Genomic DNA, 20,170 nt, shown 5'->3' with positions numbered 1-20,170 from the left:
GTTCCCACACATTGAAGCAGGCCTCCTGGCCACATGCTCCCAAGAATGAGCGAGGCACAGCCTCCATGCCCACCACCTCACACAAAGCAAGAGTCTTTCTTCCAACCCATATGTACCACTCTCTTCTTCTTCCCATACCAGGTGACCACACCTCTTCTCCTCCCATACGTACACAAGACTCAGTTTACTTAAACATTTCCAAAGATATGTGTGTGTTTCCCTGCTAATACTTTTAAAACTTTGATTTCAACCAATCTTAGAATCAAAGAATCACTCAGGTTGGAGACCATTGAGATCATCCTCTCCAACCATCAACCCATGCCTGAATTGCTCTAGATCACGTCCCTCAGTGCGATGTCCATCCTTTTCTTCAGCATTTCCAGGGATCTTCCAGTAGAGCAGATGCTTTACGAAGTTCATGCATTGTTCCCAAATTGTATATCTGTAGTTCAGAGGAAAAACCATAATACATGCTACACAGAATGGTGAAGTCAATGAGGAAGAAAATGAAGATGACATATATTAAATTGCCTAAGCAACACAGAGAGCCCTAGCCAGATTAACATTTGACACAGTAAAACACAGAATTTTACTCTCAAACTGGAAACAGCCAACACCCATGCTGATCTGCCCCTGGGTATAGTATTGAAACAAGAATCACAAGAACTTACATGTTATTTGCAATTCAGCATATAGTATTCAGCCCTGAGATTTGAAGAACAGAATTGCACCCTCAGTACAGGTTACCAAAATGGTGCTATTTTGGGAAACTTATCTCATTTTCTTTGTCTTTCTCAACTTTTTTTTTCAGATGCTCAGTCCAAAATTCAAAAATTGGAATATATAGTGATTATTTGTTCCTCTTCTGTATGCATACACTACCTTACGCAGTACAGCACCAAATAAGTACAAATAGGGTCATGCATTTTTATTTCATTATTATTTATTTCACCTACGTGACATCTTAATAATTTCTTCCAGGACCCAGAAACCATCTTCAGTATTCACACTGTCAATCAGCACCCACAGGATGTGTAAGACCTTTCCTTCACGGGGTAGGCATCCCTGTTAAACTCAAAGGTAAACACCTACGTGGAAAGAGCTCTCAGAGAGCTTAGAGGGAAATGCTGAGTAAACACAGCCCTGCTATGAACACTGCTCCTTTAACGACAAGCTCACTGGGATGCTCAAGCTGCCTTGAGTGCTTGATCATGATACGCAGAGGAAGAATTAGCAACTCCTCCTGCGTTCTCATACAACTTCAAACAGCACTATGCACTTAACCAGCTTGTTTTAAACATTTTGCCTTCATAAGCAAAATTTTAAGCTAGTGTAATACCATTCTAAGAGTATTAATTTAATTGAAACAAAACAAGACTTGTCACACAGTTCTCAGCTGGTACTGCTGACTAACTCACATTGTTGTCTTGCAGCTGAAACCAGCACAATAACATTCATAACTGGCTTGCTCTAAGTTGAATGGAAACTCAAGCCAAGCCAAGAAACATTTGTTTTCTTTGATAATGCATCACCAAGGAGTGCTCTTCAAAGAGTCACTGCTGTAAGTTTACAAGATAATAGAACACATGCCGAGAGAACCTGAGTACCCATCAGGATTTGGAAATGATTTTGTTGAGCTCAGTTTTTCATCTGGGTCCTTGTTGGGTGCAGAGGGGCAGAATGAGGCATCGCTTGAGACTTGGACATACAGAGCTTGCTCGGTGATCGGGAAGGAGCCAACCATCCCAAGCAAAAAAACAATCAGACAGAAAGAAGCAAACAGAGGCTACTGCAACATGGCCACAGCTTCTCATTTCAGTGCTCTGTTTCACGCAAGAAAACATTTATAACAACAAATACTGTCATAGCATTTGGTGCAGGAGGCAATCGGAAACTTGTTTATCATACAGAAAACGGACTCAATTGTGTACAGTGAAACATACCATGGGGACCCCAGGGCAGTGGATCCTTCAGCCTGGGAGAGAAGACAGAGGAAGAAGACATGAGACTATCAATCCCCAGTGTCATTTTTTCAAGTCTTGCAGACAGAAAACTCTCTGACTTCATGGCTGGACACCTACAAGGAGACATCAAAACTGTTCTCCTTCCCTCTATCTTGGCCAGAACACAGTTGTTATTGCCTTCAGCCCACTCAGGATCCTGCTGGGACACATTTTTCTTCTGAGAGTGACCACTGGCAAATTTCAACTCCGGACATAATGCAGCCACCATGCCAGAGCTGCGCAGTAACTGCCCACAGGGAGCACAGGAATTGCGCTGGGCACAGTTAGAGCCGAGCAGTGCATTACTATAGCAGGGCCCCTCTGGCTGCTCTAACTCAGAGCTGTCAGCGTTTCCAGCAGCTCTTTCACCAGGAATTACTACAACAGTTCCAAAACAACAGAAAACAACAGGCGAGACAATAAATAAATAAATAAATAAATAAATAAATAAATAAATAAATAAATAAATAAAAACACAGCAAGTCTTCAGGTTAGCCTAAGAACTCAGTCTATAGGTACGTCACCCTCACTCTGAGACAATGCTAGGACAGACCCCCATGAAATGTCCCCAGCGAAATCCAACTCGTTTAATACAGATACACCAAACCTTTGAGGCTGTTCATTTGTGGGTGAAACTGATGCATCTCTGAAATCCCCCCTGTGGGTGCAGGTGCTGTGACTGTATCAGCAGAAAGACCTTTAGCTTTCCAGGCACTGCAGGAGGCAAGTCATTGGGACTCATTTCATTGGGCCTGTTTTGTTGTTGGTTGTTTTTTCCTCCATTCAAAAGAGCATTCTGCTGCCATTTCCACTATGAGCAATTCCATCTCAGGGTGGAGTGTGCATGGGGGACGAGGAGCAGAAAAGATGCTATGAAACCCGGGAACTGCACTTGATGAAGAACAACTGCACCAGTCAGCATCCCAAGTAAGCCACCACGGGAATTATATTTCTCTCCCACTTTCCCCTACGTACTTAATTCAGGGCCAAAGGGGTAGTATGCGTTCACCTTTGAGCTGCCATGTCACAAGTGACTATATTCATTCAGCCTTCCTATTTAACTAAATGGAGTTCACACATGCTGCAGTATAAAGTTACCTCTGCCCATCTGAAAGCAGTCCAATCAATGCTACGCATAGAGAGAGGCATTTGAATCAGCCTTAAGTTAATTCTTAGTAGTCGAATCTGTGACAGCATGCTGACCCTTTCAAGTCAACTGGGAGCAGGCAATCTTTGCAGAAGATCCTCAGGCCTTTAATCAGATTCTCAGTGGGTTTTAAAGAGATACTGCAGCATCAGTTTGTAAACATCTCTCTAGTGAAAATAAAGATTACTTCTGACCTAGCCAATTACTCAGTCCCAGAAGATATATCCTACAGTTATAATTGAATGAACCATAGGGAAAGAAAATATATTTTAGGTAGGGGGTAGCAAACCCAAATCCCAACTTAGGATGCAGTCATCCTGTGGAAAGATCAGGTAGAGAGAGAAAAGCTTATAAAAAAAAGTATTAAATCACCTAGTCCTTTCTCCTTCCAGGGCAAGATTGCTCTCTCGAGTGCAGAGCCCTACTAAGATGAGTGCAAATTATCAGCTCAAGCTCTTCCTGAAAAGCAAGTGAGATGGGGACAGACCAAAGCATTATTTTGAGGAGACCCATAATATCAAATAAGGGTTTGCTGCAACACAGAGAACCCCAGGAGAAATGTCAGCTCCTGAAACAGGAGTATACTGTAATTTGAGTTTGCCAGGAGAAAGAAAATGCTGGAGAAAGAGCAGAGGACTTTCGCTCAGTCCAGAAACTGCCAGAGACATTAAGCAGTCTCTTGCTGCATTACTTTAAAACTGCATTTTAGCATTAAGAGCCATCACACTCTATGGCAGAGAGATATAATTACTGACTTAAAAAAAAGAAAAAAAATTAAGTTCTTTATTCTGGAGCAATTACAGGGTAATGTGTAACAGACATCACCCGATGGGCCATGAAGGCTCCAAGGGCCATTACAGCCTCACAAGTCAAGACCTGTGTGAAGGTTTTAAAGTTTGTGGATCACTGCTCTCACACCGAGCAGCATGGGCAACACCTGCACATCAACACACGTGCAGGACAGCAAGGGGACGCTTCTGCCACAGCAGCTGCTTATGGATTTTGACACTCGGATCCAGCCACATCAGATCCTTGGGAAGTTCAGAAACTGCAGACGTGGCATTTGCCATTCCTACCAAGGAGATCATCTGCAAGTGTAATCACTTAACACTTAATCACGTAATCACTTACACTTGAAGGTGTAATCACTTTTTTCCTTCTTATTTTTTAAAGGAGCATCGAGGAAGAGAACGCCCCTCTCCCTGCTTCCCCATTGGGGCCCCCCTTTTATTTTACTTTCACAGAGGAGTAAAAATCCCAGCCAAGTGACGGGTTTATAAAATTTTAATAGGAAAGAAAAAGGTATCCTCGGGCAGGATCTTATGTGCAGACTTCCACCATAAATGAACACTGAGGAAAATATGGGTTTTATATGGAAACACTGACAGAACTTCATACAGCGTGATATAATGCCTCCACATGGACTGCGGACCTGAGGGACGGGTGAGTCCCACATCCTGCAGCCACAGGCTCTCACACCACCTCAATCCCTAACCTGAGCGGTTCAGCTCCACACCTCCAGGACTCCCCTGGGAGAGATGACCTAAAGACTAAATTCCTTCTGAAGACCAGAAGCTTTCCTGTTTCTAGCCTAGAAATATTCTCAGCCATTTAAAAACGCTTATGGTAACAACAATAAAATCCTTAGGGAGCAAAAAGCCTCTTTTCCTCTCCTCCCTGATGCTTCCCCTCCCTGTGGCCTCACGCAGGGCAAAGCAGCCAGCCTCTGCTTTGCAGAGCTAGACTGGTCCATGCACAGACCCCTCTCTCTTCAGGAGTACCCTCTCTTTTCTCACTCACTCACTGTCCTCAGCTGACCTGTGGCTTACCTCTTACAGACAGAGGTCTGCCTGTGCACTCTCCAGCACTCATAGCCACTCCAGCACTGACAGCCATCGTGATCGGCAATTCACAGAATATCACAGAATTGCAGAGGTTGGAAGGGACCTCAAGAGATCATTGAGTCCAACCCCCTGCTAAAGCAGTACCCTACAACAAGTCACACAGGTAGGCACCCAGACAGGTCCTGAATGTCTCCATAGAAGGAGACTGAGCAACCTGCTCCAGTGCTCCGTCACCCTTACTGCAAAGAAGTTCTTGTTAGTATGGAATTCCCTATGCTCAAGTTTTAGGCCATTACTCCTTGCCCTATTGCTGCGCACCACCAAGAACCACCTGTCCTTGTCCATTTGCCTCCCAACTCCCTTTAGATATTTATAAATGTTTTTCAGATACAACAGATCCCCTCTCAATCTTCTTTTCCCCAGACTGAACAGCTCCAGGTCTCTCAGCCTTTCCTCATACAGGAGATGCTCCAGGCCCCTCATCACCTTCCTGGCCCTCCTCCAGATTCTTTCTAGGAGATCACTGTCCTTTTTGAACTGGGGAGCCCAGAACTGGCCACCGTAGTCTAAATGTGGCTTCACCAGAGCAGAATAGAGGAATATCACCTCCCTTCACCTGCTGGCAGTTCCTCATTCACTCCATGCTGGGATTGCCCTTCCTCTTCCTCAGCTATCACACCCCACCGCCTTTTGAGGTCAACCAGCACCATAGGTTCATTAACGAGACAGGCCCTGTCTGACAGCAGAACTCATGGCTTTGGCTTTAGCTTCTCAACTGCCACTTCTTAATAAAGAAACCTGTGCCACAAGGCACAGTTGCACCTTGTTCAGGCTGTCGTTCCTTAAAGCAGCCACAACCCCAGATCAGCTCTCCATAGGAATGTAGCACCGAACTGAGCGGCTCGTTACTTTTTGCCCTTTGCCATCCACATGCACACACATCTGCCCACCCAAGTTTTGCTCTCACGGAACCTGATGCTCTTCAGCTGCATAGAGGAGGAGTGGTATCACCTCATCAGGGCGGATTCAAAAAGGTGTGCAGGGTGGAAGCACCATTACGTGTTATTAAAGCGTCAGAGGTTTAAGCCCTGTGTTGGTTCAGTCGTAAGTTACCAACCAGCGCCGATGGCAGACATAAAGCTTCCCTTAAATTATTAAGCATAAAACAGCAGACTGTAATATTTTGCTAAACCCAAGTACAGACACAGACAAAGATGTCATTTCAATATTTGAAACCAGCAAGTTTAATTTAAAATAAGAGCAAACCAATAAGCTCAGAAAATAGCAATGTGTGAGAGGAAAATTACACTGCTAGAGAAAAAAGTGGAAGGACTTAAGAAATTTATAAAAGTAATCTCCAAGTGGAAATTAGAAATCAACCCCTAGAAACAGAATAACACAAAAGAAATATTACTGTCCACTTTCTAAATCAATATAACACCGCTACACGACAGAATTACCATGGTAACTCAAGTAAAAAGAATAAAGCAATTCTTATTATTTCAAAATAAAATCACAGCCTGAAGCCCAGCTTTTATTACAACTGCTGATAGATCGCTGGCTTGTATTTATCTGAAATATTGCTTTTCAATCAGCTATTTTATGAATGTACAAATTTCACTGAGCAGCCCACTTAGACTGAATGCCTAAAAGCCCCCAAAAAGACCAGTCGATGGATCGATTGTACGCACACACGCGGGTTTTTAAGGGAGCCTTATTATGCGGGCTTTGGTGTTTTATTTGATCCAAATTAAAGAGAGATATGGGAACGAGAGAAGCCAACTCAAACCCTTGCTTAGTCTGAGCTCCCTACGTTCCAGGCCAGGTTCCTTGGAAAAGCACAGCAGGGATAAGGAGGAATGGCAGCAGCCAGATCTCCCGTCTTGCCCAGGTGCACACCAACACGCTCCATCCAGTCAAAGCAAAACAGAAAACGATGCTTGAACACAGAGTTGTTCAAGCGTTTGGCCTGGGACAGCTTGCAGAGTAATGCAGCTGTGATCACACTCAGCTCAATCCAGAAGTATACACTGCCTCTCAGCAAAGCGTGGTCCTCCGCCACCCACTGCAAATGGGCTCTAAAAGCAACGGTGGAAACAATGTGTGCTTAATCTGAGCATGGCCTGCAGAGAGGTCACACACTCAAATATCCTGTTTTCTGTGGTATCTGGTTGTATTTTAAAACACTTTTCCTAGAGACTTCAAGCCAGCTGAGGTCACAAACAATCACACTGAGATTAGGAAATGGAAGGAGCTGCGGAAGCGAAGGGGAGCCTCATCTGACACGTTGCAATAGGACACCCTGAATTGCAATGAGAACCTCTTTGAATTAAAACGGAGGAAGGAGCAAGCTTCTGGGGTGAATACAGAGTTTTCATTCTAATAAAGTCTTGCCCCAGGAGAGGGAAAGGGAATCTTGAAAGACGGAGACAGGATTTTACATGTGCTAAAAGCATAGGTGTGACACTTTTGGGGAAAGAAAGGGGGAAAAATACCTTCGTTGTTATACATGACAAAATTGCAACTAAATGTTTGCTTTGATCCCAGCGCATAAAGGGTGAAGCTTTTAGGCAAGGAGCGGCAGGTGATCTCAGCTCTTCTGCAAGTCCTAATGCTCCTAAAAGCCACTCTTCCAGTTTCTGTAATTGGGCATCAGTAGTTAATGTAGTATTGACTGCATTACATGCTCCTGTGCATCCTCTCACTAATGCCAATTGCATCACCTTGTACATTTACCATATTGCTTAGCCAATAGCTGTTAAAAGCAATCCAAATCATGAATCATATAGGAAACTTTTAGCAAGACACGACATCCAAAGGAGACAATTTACAGTTGAGTTAATCTGGGTACATTAGCGAGACATGGATTCAGGAAGACAGACCAATTTATGTTACTTTAGTTTTACCCTTTATTGCTTTGTATAGGCAAATGAATGGAAGGGCACGGAGTAAAAACAGATATAAAGGAGTCCTTTTCAAAACAGATCTCCATTCTGCGCAGACAGGTCAAAGGGTTTGAGACTGATGCTTGGTTCAGGCTTTCATAACCATAACAGGGTACTTACAGAAATCACTTTCTACAAAGGAGGATAAAGACAAACATATAATGGATTCTGAATAATGCTCGATACCCACCCCCACGGCGAGCACAGCAGGCAGAACCCAAGTTGCTCAACATTCTCCTTGGCACGGCCTGTCCACAAGTCACCTGCTGCATCGCAGAGATGTTGGTTAACCCACGTCAGTGCAAGGTAGAGCCAACCAGGAAGCAAGTCAAGAGCAAGCACCCTCTGACAAAGCACCTTTTGCAGAACAATTTCACACTGCTTGTCTGACCAAAAGATGCATAGCAAACTGACATCGTTCCTCGCTGCTCTTCTGACCAAGCTCAGCAGCAGTAAGAAGTGAGGTGATGGGAGGAAAGGATGGGAAGGAGCGTGCTGCTGCCACCTCTACTGGGGCAGGGAGCAATCTGCAGTGCTTTTGGAGGAGGAATGAAACAAACAGAGGGGTAAAGTGGACCTAGGGGAAGCAATCAGGCAAGAATTTCACAAAAGAAAAACTGAACTGCACTCTTACATATTGGATTCTAAAGCACTGTAAACTCTGCTGCTCTACGTCTAGTCTGAAAAAGATCATGATTCTCCTTTGAAAAGCATCCAGAAGTCCCTCCAAAAGATTTGCATAGGCAGGGAAAATGCCAAAACAAAACATTTTCACTAGCTGATCAATTTAAACAGCTGTGGTAAAGCTGCAGCCACTGGCACCATCATTAACAATTTAAAGCATGGCTGCTTTTGTCTTCCTTCCCAGTTACATTCTCATTATGCCTTTTTTATTTATTAGAAACACAGTCTTCCAGAATACATTTCTGTATCTCAGATCCATAATAAAATGAGTAGGAACATCCCTGGCTTCCACTCAAATGGATGTTTATATTGGCGAGAGGGTTAATTGTTTAATTCTGGTCCAAGTTCTCCGCAGTTCAGTCATGAATATGCAACAGTCATCCACTTTTTCTTTAAGAAAAAACACAACTGTCAAAATAAATAGTTTAAAAAGAAGGCAAATATTACTTCCACCACCCAAATCACCCTTTCGGAGCTCGATTAGCGTGCAAGAAACTCTGAACACTGGAGAAAAGAACTCAAATATTCAAGGAAATTTAAAAACCCTCTAAATTTGGACAACAGCCTTCATTATCTGCTTTGATGTGCAATGTGTGAAGGAACGAGTTTGTGAGAACATCCAGTGGAAAGGAGAGCCGAGCATCTGCTCGCACAGATAGCACCCAACATCACTCTTGGAAACTCAGGCTCGGGAGTCATCCTGTTGGAGAACAGAGAAAACACAGGCACACACGCTTACACACCCAGAATTAAAAACAGTGGCTGCAGTGAATTGATCCCCGACCATCCATAGGTTTAATTATGTTAATCTAATAGTGAGCAACTTTCATTTTAAGTCACCCTTCCGTCCGCCCCCAAGTCTTCAGTGAATAGGCTCTACATTCACTGAATAAATCACTCCCTGGCAACAGTTACGGACATTACTGAAGTTGGGGGCAGTGCCTTCCATGCGGCTTAAAGCAATGTCTGTGTATTCTAAATGGTGACAGTTCTGTCCAATTTTAAAAAGATATGGACCCATTAGAGTTTTATAGTCCAGCATTTAGCAGCATCTGCACTGCCTTTTTTATTCTTCCATCGCAACGCTTAATGCTTGATACCATCATTCTGATTCCGAATTGATTTCAAGTGAAACACCTTATCTGCCATAAACTTTCATGTTCTCTACCTAAGTAAGGCTTCTCACGGATGCAATTGGTCATAATGCTGTAAGAATAGTTTGCCTTTAGCAGGAACGGAATGGCTCACGCCAATGATAGGGAAGCAAAACTTGGAGCAGCAAGCCCATCTGCAGATAGAAGAAAACTATATCCGAACACAAAGCCTGAAAACCTCAAGAAAGCCTCCGAATGAAATCAATTAATCCTCCAACCATGATAAATTTCTTAACCATTTAAGAAACATATCTCAGACTCTGCTGTGACCCTTTATCACCAGACCTAATGGATTACTTTATTAATAATGCACTGCTCTTAAAAGGAATTTTTCCGAAGATTCTACCATAAGAGAGTATTTTCAGGATGGTTATGACAAACAGGCTGACACGTTCACATTGCAGCTATTAAAGATAATAAAATTTAACAATAACTCCAAAGAAGACAAATTATGTTCTGCTGCCGGGGTATCAAGCATCCTTTCTACTGTATTAAACCAAAATTACAGTGCTACTAATTTCCAAGAATCAGCTTCCTCTTCTGCCATGTTACTCGGGCTGAAAAACATTCATAGGCTGTTTGAGCACTTATGTCAACCAGACAACCAGCACGTCTCACCAGCATCTGGGAATGAAGAACGACGATGCCCTATAAAGATGCCTACCCCAATCTTTCAGCTATCTCATCGAGGCAGATACTAAAAGTATTTGATTGCCTGGCAGCAATGCAGCTACACAAAGCAGCGTGTTCCTATCGGGACTGCTAACTCCTTTCACCCATCTTCTTCTCATAGAAAAAGTAACTAGTTTTCATTTAATAGAGCTCTAGGTTTTCAGGGCTCCAACTACAGTGCCTTTCATTTCTTGAAAAGGTTTAAGCAGTTCAGTCTCCCAGTGGCTCACGCCTCTGTACACCGCGTCCAGGTGCAGAGGGCACCTGTGGAAGGCTACCCTGACTACCTCCAGCTCTGCCCTTAATCAGATTTGGAGAAGCATTTCAGAATTTCTTCTGGTCTTCTTCAGATTCCTGCTTTTACAACCTTCTGTTGTTTCGTAAATACACGAATCCACTGCTGTGCATCTGAGTCACAAGACTAGACAGGCCAAACCTCTGCAATTACACCAAGACCACATGTGCCAAGATTGCTGTCCCAACAAACCACTGGGTAATCCAAATAAATAGGGAAATACGGGGTCTTCAGTGTCCTGCATCAACCATTCCTCAAATAAGCCACTGCCTGGGAAGATCCACAGTATTTCTTTGTAAATGGATAGCTAGACAATGATGGATCATAGGGAAGGTCTTGGACAAGTGCAGAAGACAGAAACAAAAAAACCAGCTGGGACTGTCTGGAAACAGAAAAATTAAATTCCATCTTACAGGAGGGAAAAACAGCCAGCCTGCCATTTCTCCTCCTCTCCCTTTGCACAGTTCTTCAGTAGGTAGGTGTGAGAAAGATGCCTTAAAGTGAAAACAAAAGATACCAGCTACACATAGAACTCTCCTTCCAATGCAGCGCTACTTTCATGAGGCTTCTGGGCCTCACTTTTGCAGGTGTCATGATTGTTACCAACAGAAGCAGATCAGAGGGCTTGCCTGCCTGGCAGCAGGTCTCCCTCCATGCTCACATGCCGATGTGCACACACACAGCTGCTCACAAATGTACTCCCAAGGCCAGCCTGCAGCCCTGCTCCTTGGCTAGGGCACACTTGTGGCCTGCCATTACAGAATCAATTTTCCAACTCCAAAATGTTGTTTCTTTCCTCCTGAGCAGGGTGAGATGGGCTCATACGCAACAGGGAACCCAACTGCTGCTACTCAGCCAGCTTCAAATTACCAAACGTTCATTGCCCTAAATGCCTCCCATCAAACTCGGGAGGTTCTCCAACGCTGGCGCACGCAACCACTGGGTACTCACATTTTTCTTCTCATTTTTCAAGAGCTATGGATTTTATTTTTTCTTTTCTTTTTTTTACTATTATTAAAACTAAGGTTTGTGTATTGGCACACGGCCCTTCCAATGCCATTTACTCTTACAGTCTATTTAATCAGAGTTCTACTTCAAAACACAAAGGACCCATGATTTGGGGTGCTAACGTCTGTGCAAGCACTGGGACAAATGCACAGCTGATCAGGGCTTTTACAAGTGCACGCAGAGTCAATAATTTGGTTCAAGGATACGATGTCTAGTTAACACAGTACAAGTTAGCTAAAAGGAAACTTTCACCCTCCCCACATATAACAAAGAACTGTGATTTCTATTAGTGCATTTCATACCATACATGCTGATTACTAGGCTGTGCTTCATTGTTAGCAGAGATTACAGCTGGGATAAGCTGCAGCTTTTTCCTAATTGCTATTATGATGACTGAATTTTTGTTTTGTGTCAAGCATTATTCACACATTATACTCAAAAATTTGATCCCTCCACGACGCATTATTGATTCCATGCAGGCAACCACGCTGCCGCCAATGTGAAGAATTAATTTGGGCTATTCTACTTGATTTGCATTGCTCCATCATAGCAGAACACAACTCTATAGGGAAACACAAATTGAAAAGGAAGATTTAACAAAATATGGAAAAGGCTGCCGTCCTTTAAGAGATGAGCCTTAAGAAGGGGGGGGAGGAAAGCAAAAAATAACAAAGACCAGCACAACACGTGTGGTCCAGTAAGAAATAAGGTCAGCCAGCCAAATTCATCTTAGTCAGAGGAAGGTTACAAGAGTAGCCCTACGCCTCTAATAAAGTAAACTAGCTTGCTTCAACTTGTATTGCCAAAGAAAACAAGCGAACACCTCTGAGAGCGACACTGCTTCAAAGCCTTTGAAACCCTGTTAGCTCCATTTGTTTTCCCAGCATAAGCAATGCTCAACCACTTAGAGTGTCTTTTATCCGCAGTCCAGTCAACTGCAAAGCTGATCTAGAAGATGTGTAACAGATGCTTCACATCTACCTCTTTTTTTCAGAGCTCTCCTGCGTGAACAAAGGGACTTATGAGCTCTGAACTGAAATCAAGAGAGGGATTTTATGTGTTTTGACCTGCAGATTATTTCACAGTTTTAGGATGCCAGTTTCACTGAGCAGAATCCCTTCAGAAGGGCAAGAGAACTTACGTGTGGGTGCTGAGACCCCACACTGAGTCAACATTTGATCAGAATCCGCTTAAAGAGGACACTGACAACGACGCACTTCTGCTTGGTCACGAATGTTGGGTGTGTAACATCCAAGCCCACATACATTTTGTCCGTTGTCCCAAGCACTCCACACCTGAATGAGACAAAAATCCACATTCCATCCCAGAAACAAGACTCAAACTCTACGCACGTCAGCACACTGCACTATTTTACAAATCAAAGGTGTCAGGAGATGAAGGACCTCAAAATGCTAGACGCAAAGCATAGTATTTCCCCTTATTATTTCTTGGGGTGCCGTGTGGGGAGAGAGAAGAGCTTCAGTCCAAGACTCGTTAAAAGTGAGTGCTTCCATTACAGTCAAATCTTCTTTTCTGACTGTGGTCCAGGGCAGGATTAATTTGGCTTTGAAACACCAAAAAATAGATAGGTATTGGGGAAAAGAAATTATGTTGCTCCAACCTATCAACAGGGAAGCTTTCCGCACTGCTCACAATGCACAATTACAGGAAAGCAAGAGACTTTGAATTGCAAGTTATTTTCTTCAAATATTTCTAAAAGTAATACATACATTCAAGTAAAATCCACCGTACTGCCAGAACATTCCATTTTCTCCAAGCACTTTGGATCCCTGTGAAAAGCTGCTTCCTGTCCACAGCCTGCAAGTATTCACTGTTTTCTCCTACTTCCAAGTAAACTTGCTGGTTACTTCTATTTTCTAACCACAGAAAGAGAATTCTACGAAAATAAAAGCAGAGAATCCAGCAACAGAGCCATCAGCACAGCCCTTTGCTCACTTACAAAGGTGAGATGGAGCAAGGAGATGATGGCTACAGCAGTGTGCTGGGCGCTACGATGCAGCTCTTGCCTTCGCTACACAAAGTGGCACTGCCAGCATGGGATTCCATTGGGATGGATGGCTACGGATGGCTCCCACTGCTTCAATCTTTCTTTGCTCGCAGTGTGCAAGTTATCAGGGAATTTTCAAACCACAACATAGCAGATCCTCATTGAGAAGTTGTGATGGAACTTACTGCATCTGTCCCGGGCACAGGAGGTGAGCGGGCAGCCGGGTTCGGTACCACTGAGCACTGCCCGCCAGCATCAACACACAGCCCTCAGCCACCAGCAGCGAGGGCTGCTCCTAACATCGAGTGTCTGCAAAGTCCTCAATTAAGTCAGGTCCTACTTCCGTTCATTCATTCAATCACCTCCTAGCAAACCTCCATTTAGAGCCGGCAAGAAGGCACCGCTTTTCTGCCGGAGCAGCTCATTAGCTTATCATCAGCACAGTTACGGAGAAAAGCTGCAAGAAATACATATTAAGGGTGTACATTAAGGAGACCCAAATGATACGAAACGGGAAGGAAAACATCTCAACATCAGGTTTACATTGAGAGCTGTTAAAATAAACGGGCTAAAATGGATGTATCAGAGGGAGTTCGAGGAGGAATAATCTAAACAGACGTAACAATAAAAATAAAAACGAAGCCGCTTCTGCACGCAGAGCTCGGGGTAAACCCTCGGGTCCCTCCGACAGGAGCTGACACGCGCGGGCGCGCAGTTCCCGGCCGCGTCCCGGCGCCGCTCCCCCACCTACCGTCGTCCTGCTCCAGCACCATCATCGCGGGGCTGCGCTCGGGCAGCGCGGACCTCCGGAGCGGGAGAGTCCTCGTGCGGCGCGGGGCTCCGACAGCCTCCCGTCCGGCGTTTAACACGGATGGCGCTCCGGCAGAGCGGCGCTCGGGGGGTAAAGCGCTCTGAGGGATCGACTGCGGGCTCACCTACTTCTGCGCCGCAGAACTGCGAGGAACTAAAACTGCAATTCAGAAAGAAGGACGATCGGAGCGGTTCCTCCGGCTCTCACCTCCTCAACGGCTCAATTTACAGCGCATAACCTATTTTAATGCGATCGCTTCTGACGGCCCGTAACCCCGGCCGCCGCAACGAGCCGGCACGCAGCTTTATGAAGCGTCTCCCTCTGGCTTGGGGCTGAACCCCACCGCCCGTCACCCCGGCAGGCCGGCCCGCGGCCCCGAGCGCAGCGGGGAAGGCGGGCGCCCGCCCCCGGCGGCGGGATGCGGCGCGGCAGCGCCCCCTGCAGGACGCACCGCGCGCCTCGGCCCGGCCCGGCGCCTCCCGGAGACCGGCCCGCAGGGCTCGGGGCCGCCGCTCCCCTTGGCGGAACGCAGCGCAGCGCGCGGGCTCGCCGGAGAGCGAGTGGAGGTGGTACCCGGCGGCAGCCCGCTGCTCGCTACTGCCTCGCTCCGCAGACTGTAGCTCCACTTTCGCTAGGTCGCAATTACGGTGGATATATCAGCTCGCAGGTCCGCCCCACCTGTCAGAGATGCCATCGCCGACCGAACGCAAAGCAACAAGTGCGGATCCTGCGCTTCGCAACAGCCCTCAACCGGACCGCGCTCGCACAACTCGCGGGGTCAGCAGCTCCGCTGCCACCAGCCGCACCGCCTCGGTCAGCCTTTGATACAGAAAGCACTATATTCCTATTTTAACTTCTTTCCCTTCGCAACCCGTACAATGCGCTCCAGGCTCAGGCTGCGTATCTGCAGTACTATCCCTTATTCCCAGCTGAGGTGGCATTTCCTTCCCTTTCATTCTAAACACTTGATCCCAATAACCCAATAAGTATCATGGCCCAAAAAGAAGGAGGGTTCACTCAAAAATTAAGGCTAATAGTTGAAAGCATTGGGCACAAGCTAACAAGAACTTGGGCTGTTCTACACTTGAAGCGTCTTAATACTTCTGAAGTTAAGACCCGCCTTCAGCAGAGATCTGTGAACTCCAAAAATGTTCCATCATTGTTTCAGTCCCATCGCCTTAAAAGAGGACACGCTGATTCTACAACACATGGCACATTCACACTCACACTGTTGGGGGCAGCTTTCTGATAAAAATAAAGTTAGCCACTGCCTACTGCAGCTGAGTTCTGTGGCAGAGCGAACTGACGGGAGGAATGCAGACAGCGGTATGCTGATGCAGTGCAGATCCCATACGTGTTCATCCCTTGCTGCTTCATAGCATCACAGAAGCTGCACTACTCCCTTTGAAAATGGTTATTTCTAAGTGCTTTCTCTGCTTACTCATTTAACACACCAACAATAAAAAAGTTTCCTAACCCCCAACGCGTTTGTACCGCAATTAAAGCCAACGACAATTAACACAATCTGTCGGAATTAATCACGATGCCTCATGTCAGTTTACTTTTTTAAGCAGAAATCTGGGCTTTGCAATCAAAACATTTATGTATTTGAGAAGTATCTTAACTCTCATTATCCCGAGCTCCCTCAATGCAGTGCGTAGGCTGGCTTGCCCATAGCAAACCCAGCAGCGATGAACGCAGGGGAAGCGACTGCAACGCAAACCTAGGGGAAGCTTTTTTTGCTCTCCACCTTTCTGTTCTTTCCCCAGCTCTCTCCCCCCAGCTCATATTTCGGGACGATGTTTGCCAAACGGTAAGGCTGTAGTTTCTAATATCGAGTCATGCTGTCTCAGTCAGGTTACACCATGTCACTTCCAACACACGGAGCGACGTTACCTCCCTGACACAACTTGACACGATGTCACGACACATCGAGTCCGAAACATTATTATTGCTGTTATTTTTTCAGCCTGTCCCTTCGCCCCCAGTGATAACTGTGAAGATCACAGCAAGGTGTTAGTACCTCCACTGCCTCCCTTGGCACCAACGAAGGCTTTCACTCACGAAGCTGTACAGTGGCTGTCAGACCCCACGGATGATGTGGCTGTCACATGAGGGCTTGCATGGCTCCAAAAGCACTGCTACAATGAGACCCAGAGGCTGGGTGAGTGGGCAACTGCCCCTGAGCCCCAGCACAGCTTGCTGCACAGCCCTGGGAGTGCAGCATGCTGCAGACCCCACCAACAAGTCGGCCAGCATTCTTGTAGTGCACCAGCATGGTGGGGAAACCATCTCCGACAGCCTGCACTCTCCACAGCGACAGCTGTGAACCCCACCTTGATGGTAAGGACCACATAAGAAACACCCCCCAAAACCCCACATGGCAAACCCCTCTCCAAACCAAGGGGAGCAACTGGATGCTGGCCACAGCAGCAGGATTTTTAGGTGGCAGAAATCAGACTGCTCTGTGATAAGACATAGAGCCGGTTATGGGAGTAATGCAGATCCCCTTTTAACACCCACAGATGGGCACACAGAGCCCGTTTGAATCAAGTGGGAAGAAATGCAATACGGCAAAATGAGCTCTTCATAAAGAGTTTCTCCTCTCCACTTCATCTCCTACTTGTTTCCCCAGCACTTTTAGAAGTGAGTGCCCTTTCTCCTGGAGCACAACTGCCTGGCCAACAGCAGTTGGCTGAGTGCTGCCACCCCACATCCCTTTCTTCAGAGGTTTGCTGCCCACTGCACTCCCTTCAGGCGCACCCTGCACTCATTTCCTCTTTAGCTCTGCTACCGTTACCCCCTTCCACGCAGCCGCTCGCGAGGACTCCTGGAAGGAGGCTGCTGAGAACTGTCTGGATAATCAGCAGACTTGCTTTCGTCTCCTCACAGCACCAACCCCGAGCTCCTCGTGTTTTAACGAGAGCGTTAGGAGCACCGTTAGGAGCCCCTGCAGAGCTCCCCGCCCCCTGCAGCCCACCTGTACCCCCGCAGCGCCAGGCAGGCGCGAAAACAGCTGGCACGAAGGCATCGCCCCGCTCACTGTTACGCTTAGGGGACAGTGACGGATGCGAGCCTTCCCCCTCCCCCAACACTCCGCGCAACATGCGAGCAAAACTTGCATCGCTCCGTTCTGAGCGGGGTGACCCTCGAGAGGCAAGCTCCGCTCCGCAGCCGCAAGGAATTATCCCGGCCTCTGCCGTCGCTTCCCCCTTTTACCTTCCGCCCGGGGCGGTTGGACCAGAGGGTCCTTCGGCGCTCCGCCGGGCCGGGGAAGTTCGCTCCCTCTTCTGCTCCACGCACGCGTTCGGCTGCAGCGCCGCGGCCGTACACGGAAGGCTCCGAGGGACGGCCGCAGCGGCTCCCGGGGCCGGGCGGTGCGGGGCCGCGGCTCGGGAAGCGCTGGAGCCCCGCGGCCCCTCCCCGGTTGCCGGCGACTCCGCGGCGGGCGGGTTCGAACCTCCCCGGGGCAGAGGCTCCGCGTCCAAAAGAGAGCGGAGAACAGGAGAGAGGGAAACCCGCGGAAGAACCGCGCTCGAAGGCGCTCCCGCCCGCCGCCCCGTACTCACTTTTGCCGAGTTGGAGCTCCGCACCCGGCGCACAGCCGCTTCCCGGCCGGGCGGGGACGCTCCGGGGCCAGCGGGGCCGGGACGCGCCGCAGCCGGCGAACCCCCGGCGGGGAGCGGCCGCCGCGGGGCCCTTCGTGAGGCTGCGGGACGGCCCGCTCCCTCCCGCCTCCCTCCCCGCAGCCCGGCCCACCTACCGTCCTCCTTGTCCAGCACCATCGTCCCGGGCGCCGGGGGCGGCCGCCGCCGCTCCGGCTGGCTGGGGAGTTCCGGGGCGGCTCCGGGCTGGGCTGCGGAGCTCGGGCGGCGGGCGCTGCCCCGGGACGAGCTCTGGGAGCGGCCAGAGAGGCGGGCCGGCGCGGCTCGGCGGCCAGCTTAGGTGCGGAGCCGGCGGGGCTCGGTGCGGAGCTCGGTGCGGGGCACAGCGGCCCGGCTCCGTCCTCCCGCAATCCGCGCTGTCAGAAATCGCCGCGGTGCGGTGGCAGACGGCGGCTCGCAACCTCTCCCCGCTTCGCTGCTGCGGCTGCGAGAGCTTTCCCGGCTTCTAAAGTGCTTTTCTCTCGATTTCACTCTAAATCTAAAATTATATTCAAAGGCGGGGGGGCGGGAGGGAGGAAAGCTGCGAACCTATCACGGAAAGCAGAGGCACTTGCCGCCTGCCTCCCGCCCGCTCGCTCTCTCTCTCAATTTATGTGCTCTGCGCTCTCTCCTACTGCTGAATAAATGCACACATTTCCCAGGGACCCTCAGATTCCCCTGTTAATTAAATCAATTCATTATGCTCAGATCTGATTAGCAGCCCCTTCCCCCCCTCTTTGAATCAATTATTCAATACACAAACATAATTGCCTGTGCCAGAGGTGTCTAAGTATTAGCTTATTTAACTCCAAGGACACTAATTACCCCTAGGGCAAGGGAACTTTTCTCATTAATTCTGACAAAACACAAAAGCACAGTTAAAGTGTGTGTGTATATACGTGTGTGAGAGAGAAAATGGGGGAGCGCCCAGCCGGGGAGGGAGGCATTCCTCTAACGCACGTGTTACTATACAAATAAGCTCTATTTTCTTTCTACCTTTTGCATCAGACCGTTTCCCACATCTCCTTCCACCAAAATAATCTCTTTTAAAGTAGGGAGCAGATCTGCATCGCAATGGTGGCAGCCAGACCCCAACGGCACAAAGTACATAGGAGTGATGGGCAGCAAAGCAGGATTCGCAAATAGTTTTGTTTATCAAAGCAGAAAACTGCGCGGCAGACAATCTTCTGTACTTTAGAAACCAGTGAAAGAAATGGCCCTCTGCTGCAGCCGGTAAGATGATACATAATCTAGTATGTACTGGGAACGGTTCTGAATTGTTTACCATTTGAATTAATGTCAGTGCCCACTATTAATGTACTTGCTTCCTACATTTACCATAATGGGCTTGATTTCCATTAGCCGAAGCTGGAATGCTAAAAAGAGCCTGGGCAAGACTGATGCAGACTGAGATCGACCATCACTACAGCATCTGAGACACATGGCTTCTGGCTTGCACGTTACCCAAATTTTACCTCTGCATGACCCTCCTTTCAATTAAAAGAAAAGGGGAGTGGGGTGGGGGGAAGAAAAAGGAATAGTAATTGATTCCCCCAGATTAGTTTTTTACTTTGTAAAGACCTATATTGTTCATGTCCTCAACGTGTGCAGAAGTATTGAAGATTTTCTTTTTGTTTCCTTAGGCAATGCATGAGCCAATCCATTAATCCATTTGGCTTTATATATCAGGAAACTGATATTAGCTCAGCTCATCTATTTGGTTTTATTCCCACCCCATTCCCTCCCCCCTCCTTTCCCCCCCAAGCTGCCTTTTTTTGTACCTTGTTCAGGCTGGTCCCCCTTCAGGGGAGACAGAGCATATTTGGTAGGTTTCAGAGGAGAAAATGCTGCATGTCTCCTCTTGGGAACCTCCCCAGTTCCCCATCGTCACATTCCCCCCCGTCAAGACAGCTGTGATTACACTTGCTCAGTTGGCAGCCCTCCCCACTCACGCA

At 47.4% G+C, this 20,170-nt stretch overlaps 1 protein-coding gene across 4 annotated transcripts in view; it reads right to left on the bottom strand.

Moving 5' to 3' along the window:
• The window catches only part of LMO1 (LIM domain only 1), a 47,571-nt gene extending 28,887 nt beyond the window's left edge, over positions 1-18,684 (bottom strand). Inside the window, exon 1 of one of the 4 annotated variants that reach the window (XM_052694819.1) lies at positions 18,335-18,684. In XM_052694819.1, coding sequence (XP_052550779.1) covers positions 18,335-18,356 — 22 coding nt within the window. In that variant the 5' untranslated portion in view covers positions 18,357-18,684. Of the gene's footprint in view, positions 1-14,511; positions 14,951-17,790; positions 17,915-18,140; positions 18,262-18,334 lie in introns of those variants that run through there. The other 3 variants (XM_052694821.1, XM_052694820.1, XM_052694818.1) reach the window with 3 other exon arrangements.
• Positions 18,685-20,170: the final 1,486 nt, after the last annotated feature.

The sequence above is a fragment of the Tympanuchus pallidicinctus genome, unplaced genomic scaffold, assembly GCF_026119805.1.
Source record: "Tympanuchus pallidicinctus isolate F22 unplaced genomic scaffold, pur_lepc_1.0 scaffold3, whole genome shotgun sequence".
In the NCBI taxonomy this organism is placed as follows: Eukaryota; Metazoa; Chordata; class Aves; order Galliformes; family Phasianidae; genus Tympanuchus; species Tympanuchus pallidicinctus.
The sequence above is the reverse complement of the archived record's forward strand: the minus strand, read 5'-3'. Positions and strand labels throughout refer to the sequence as shown.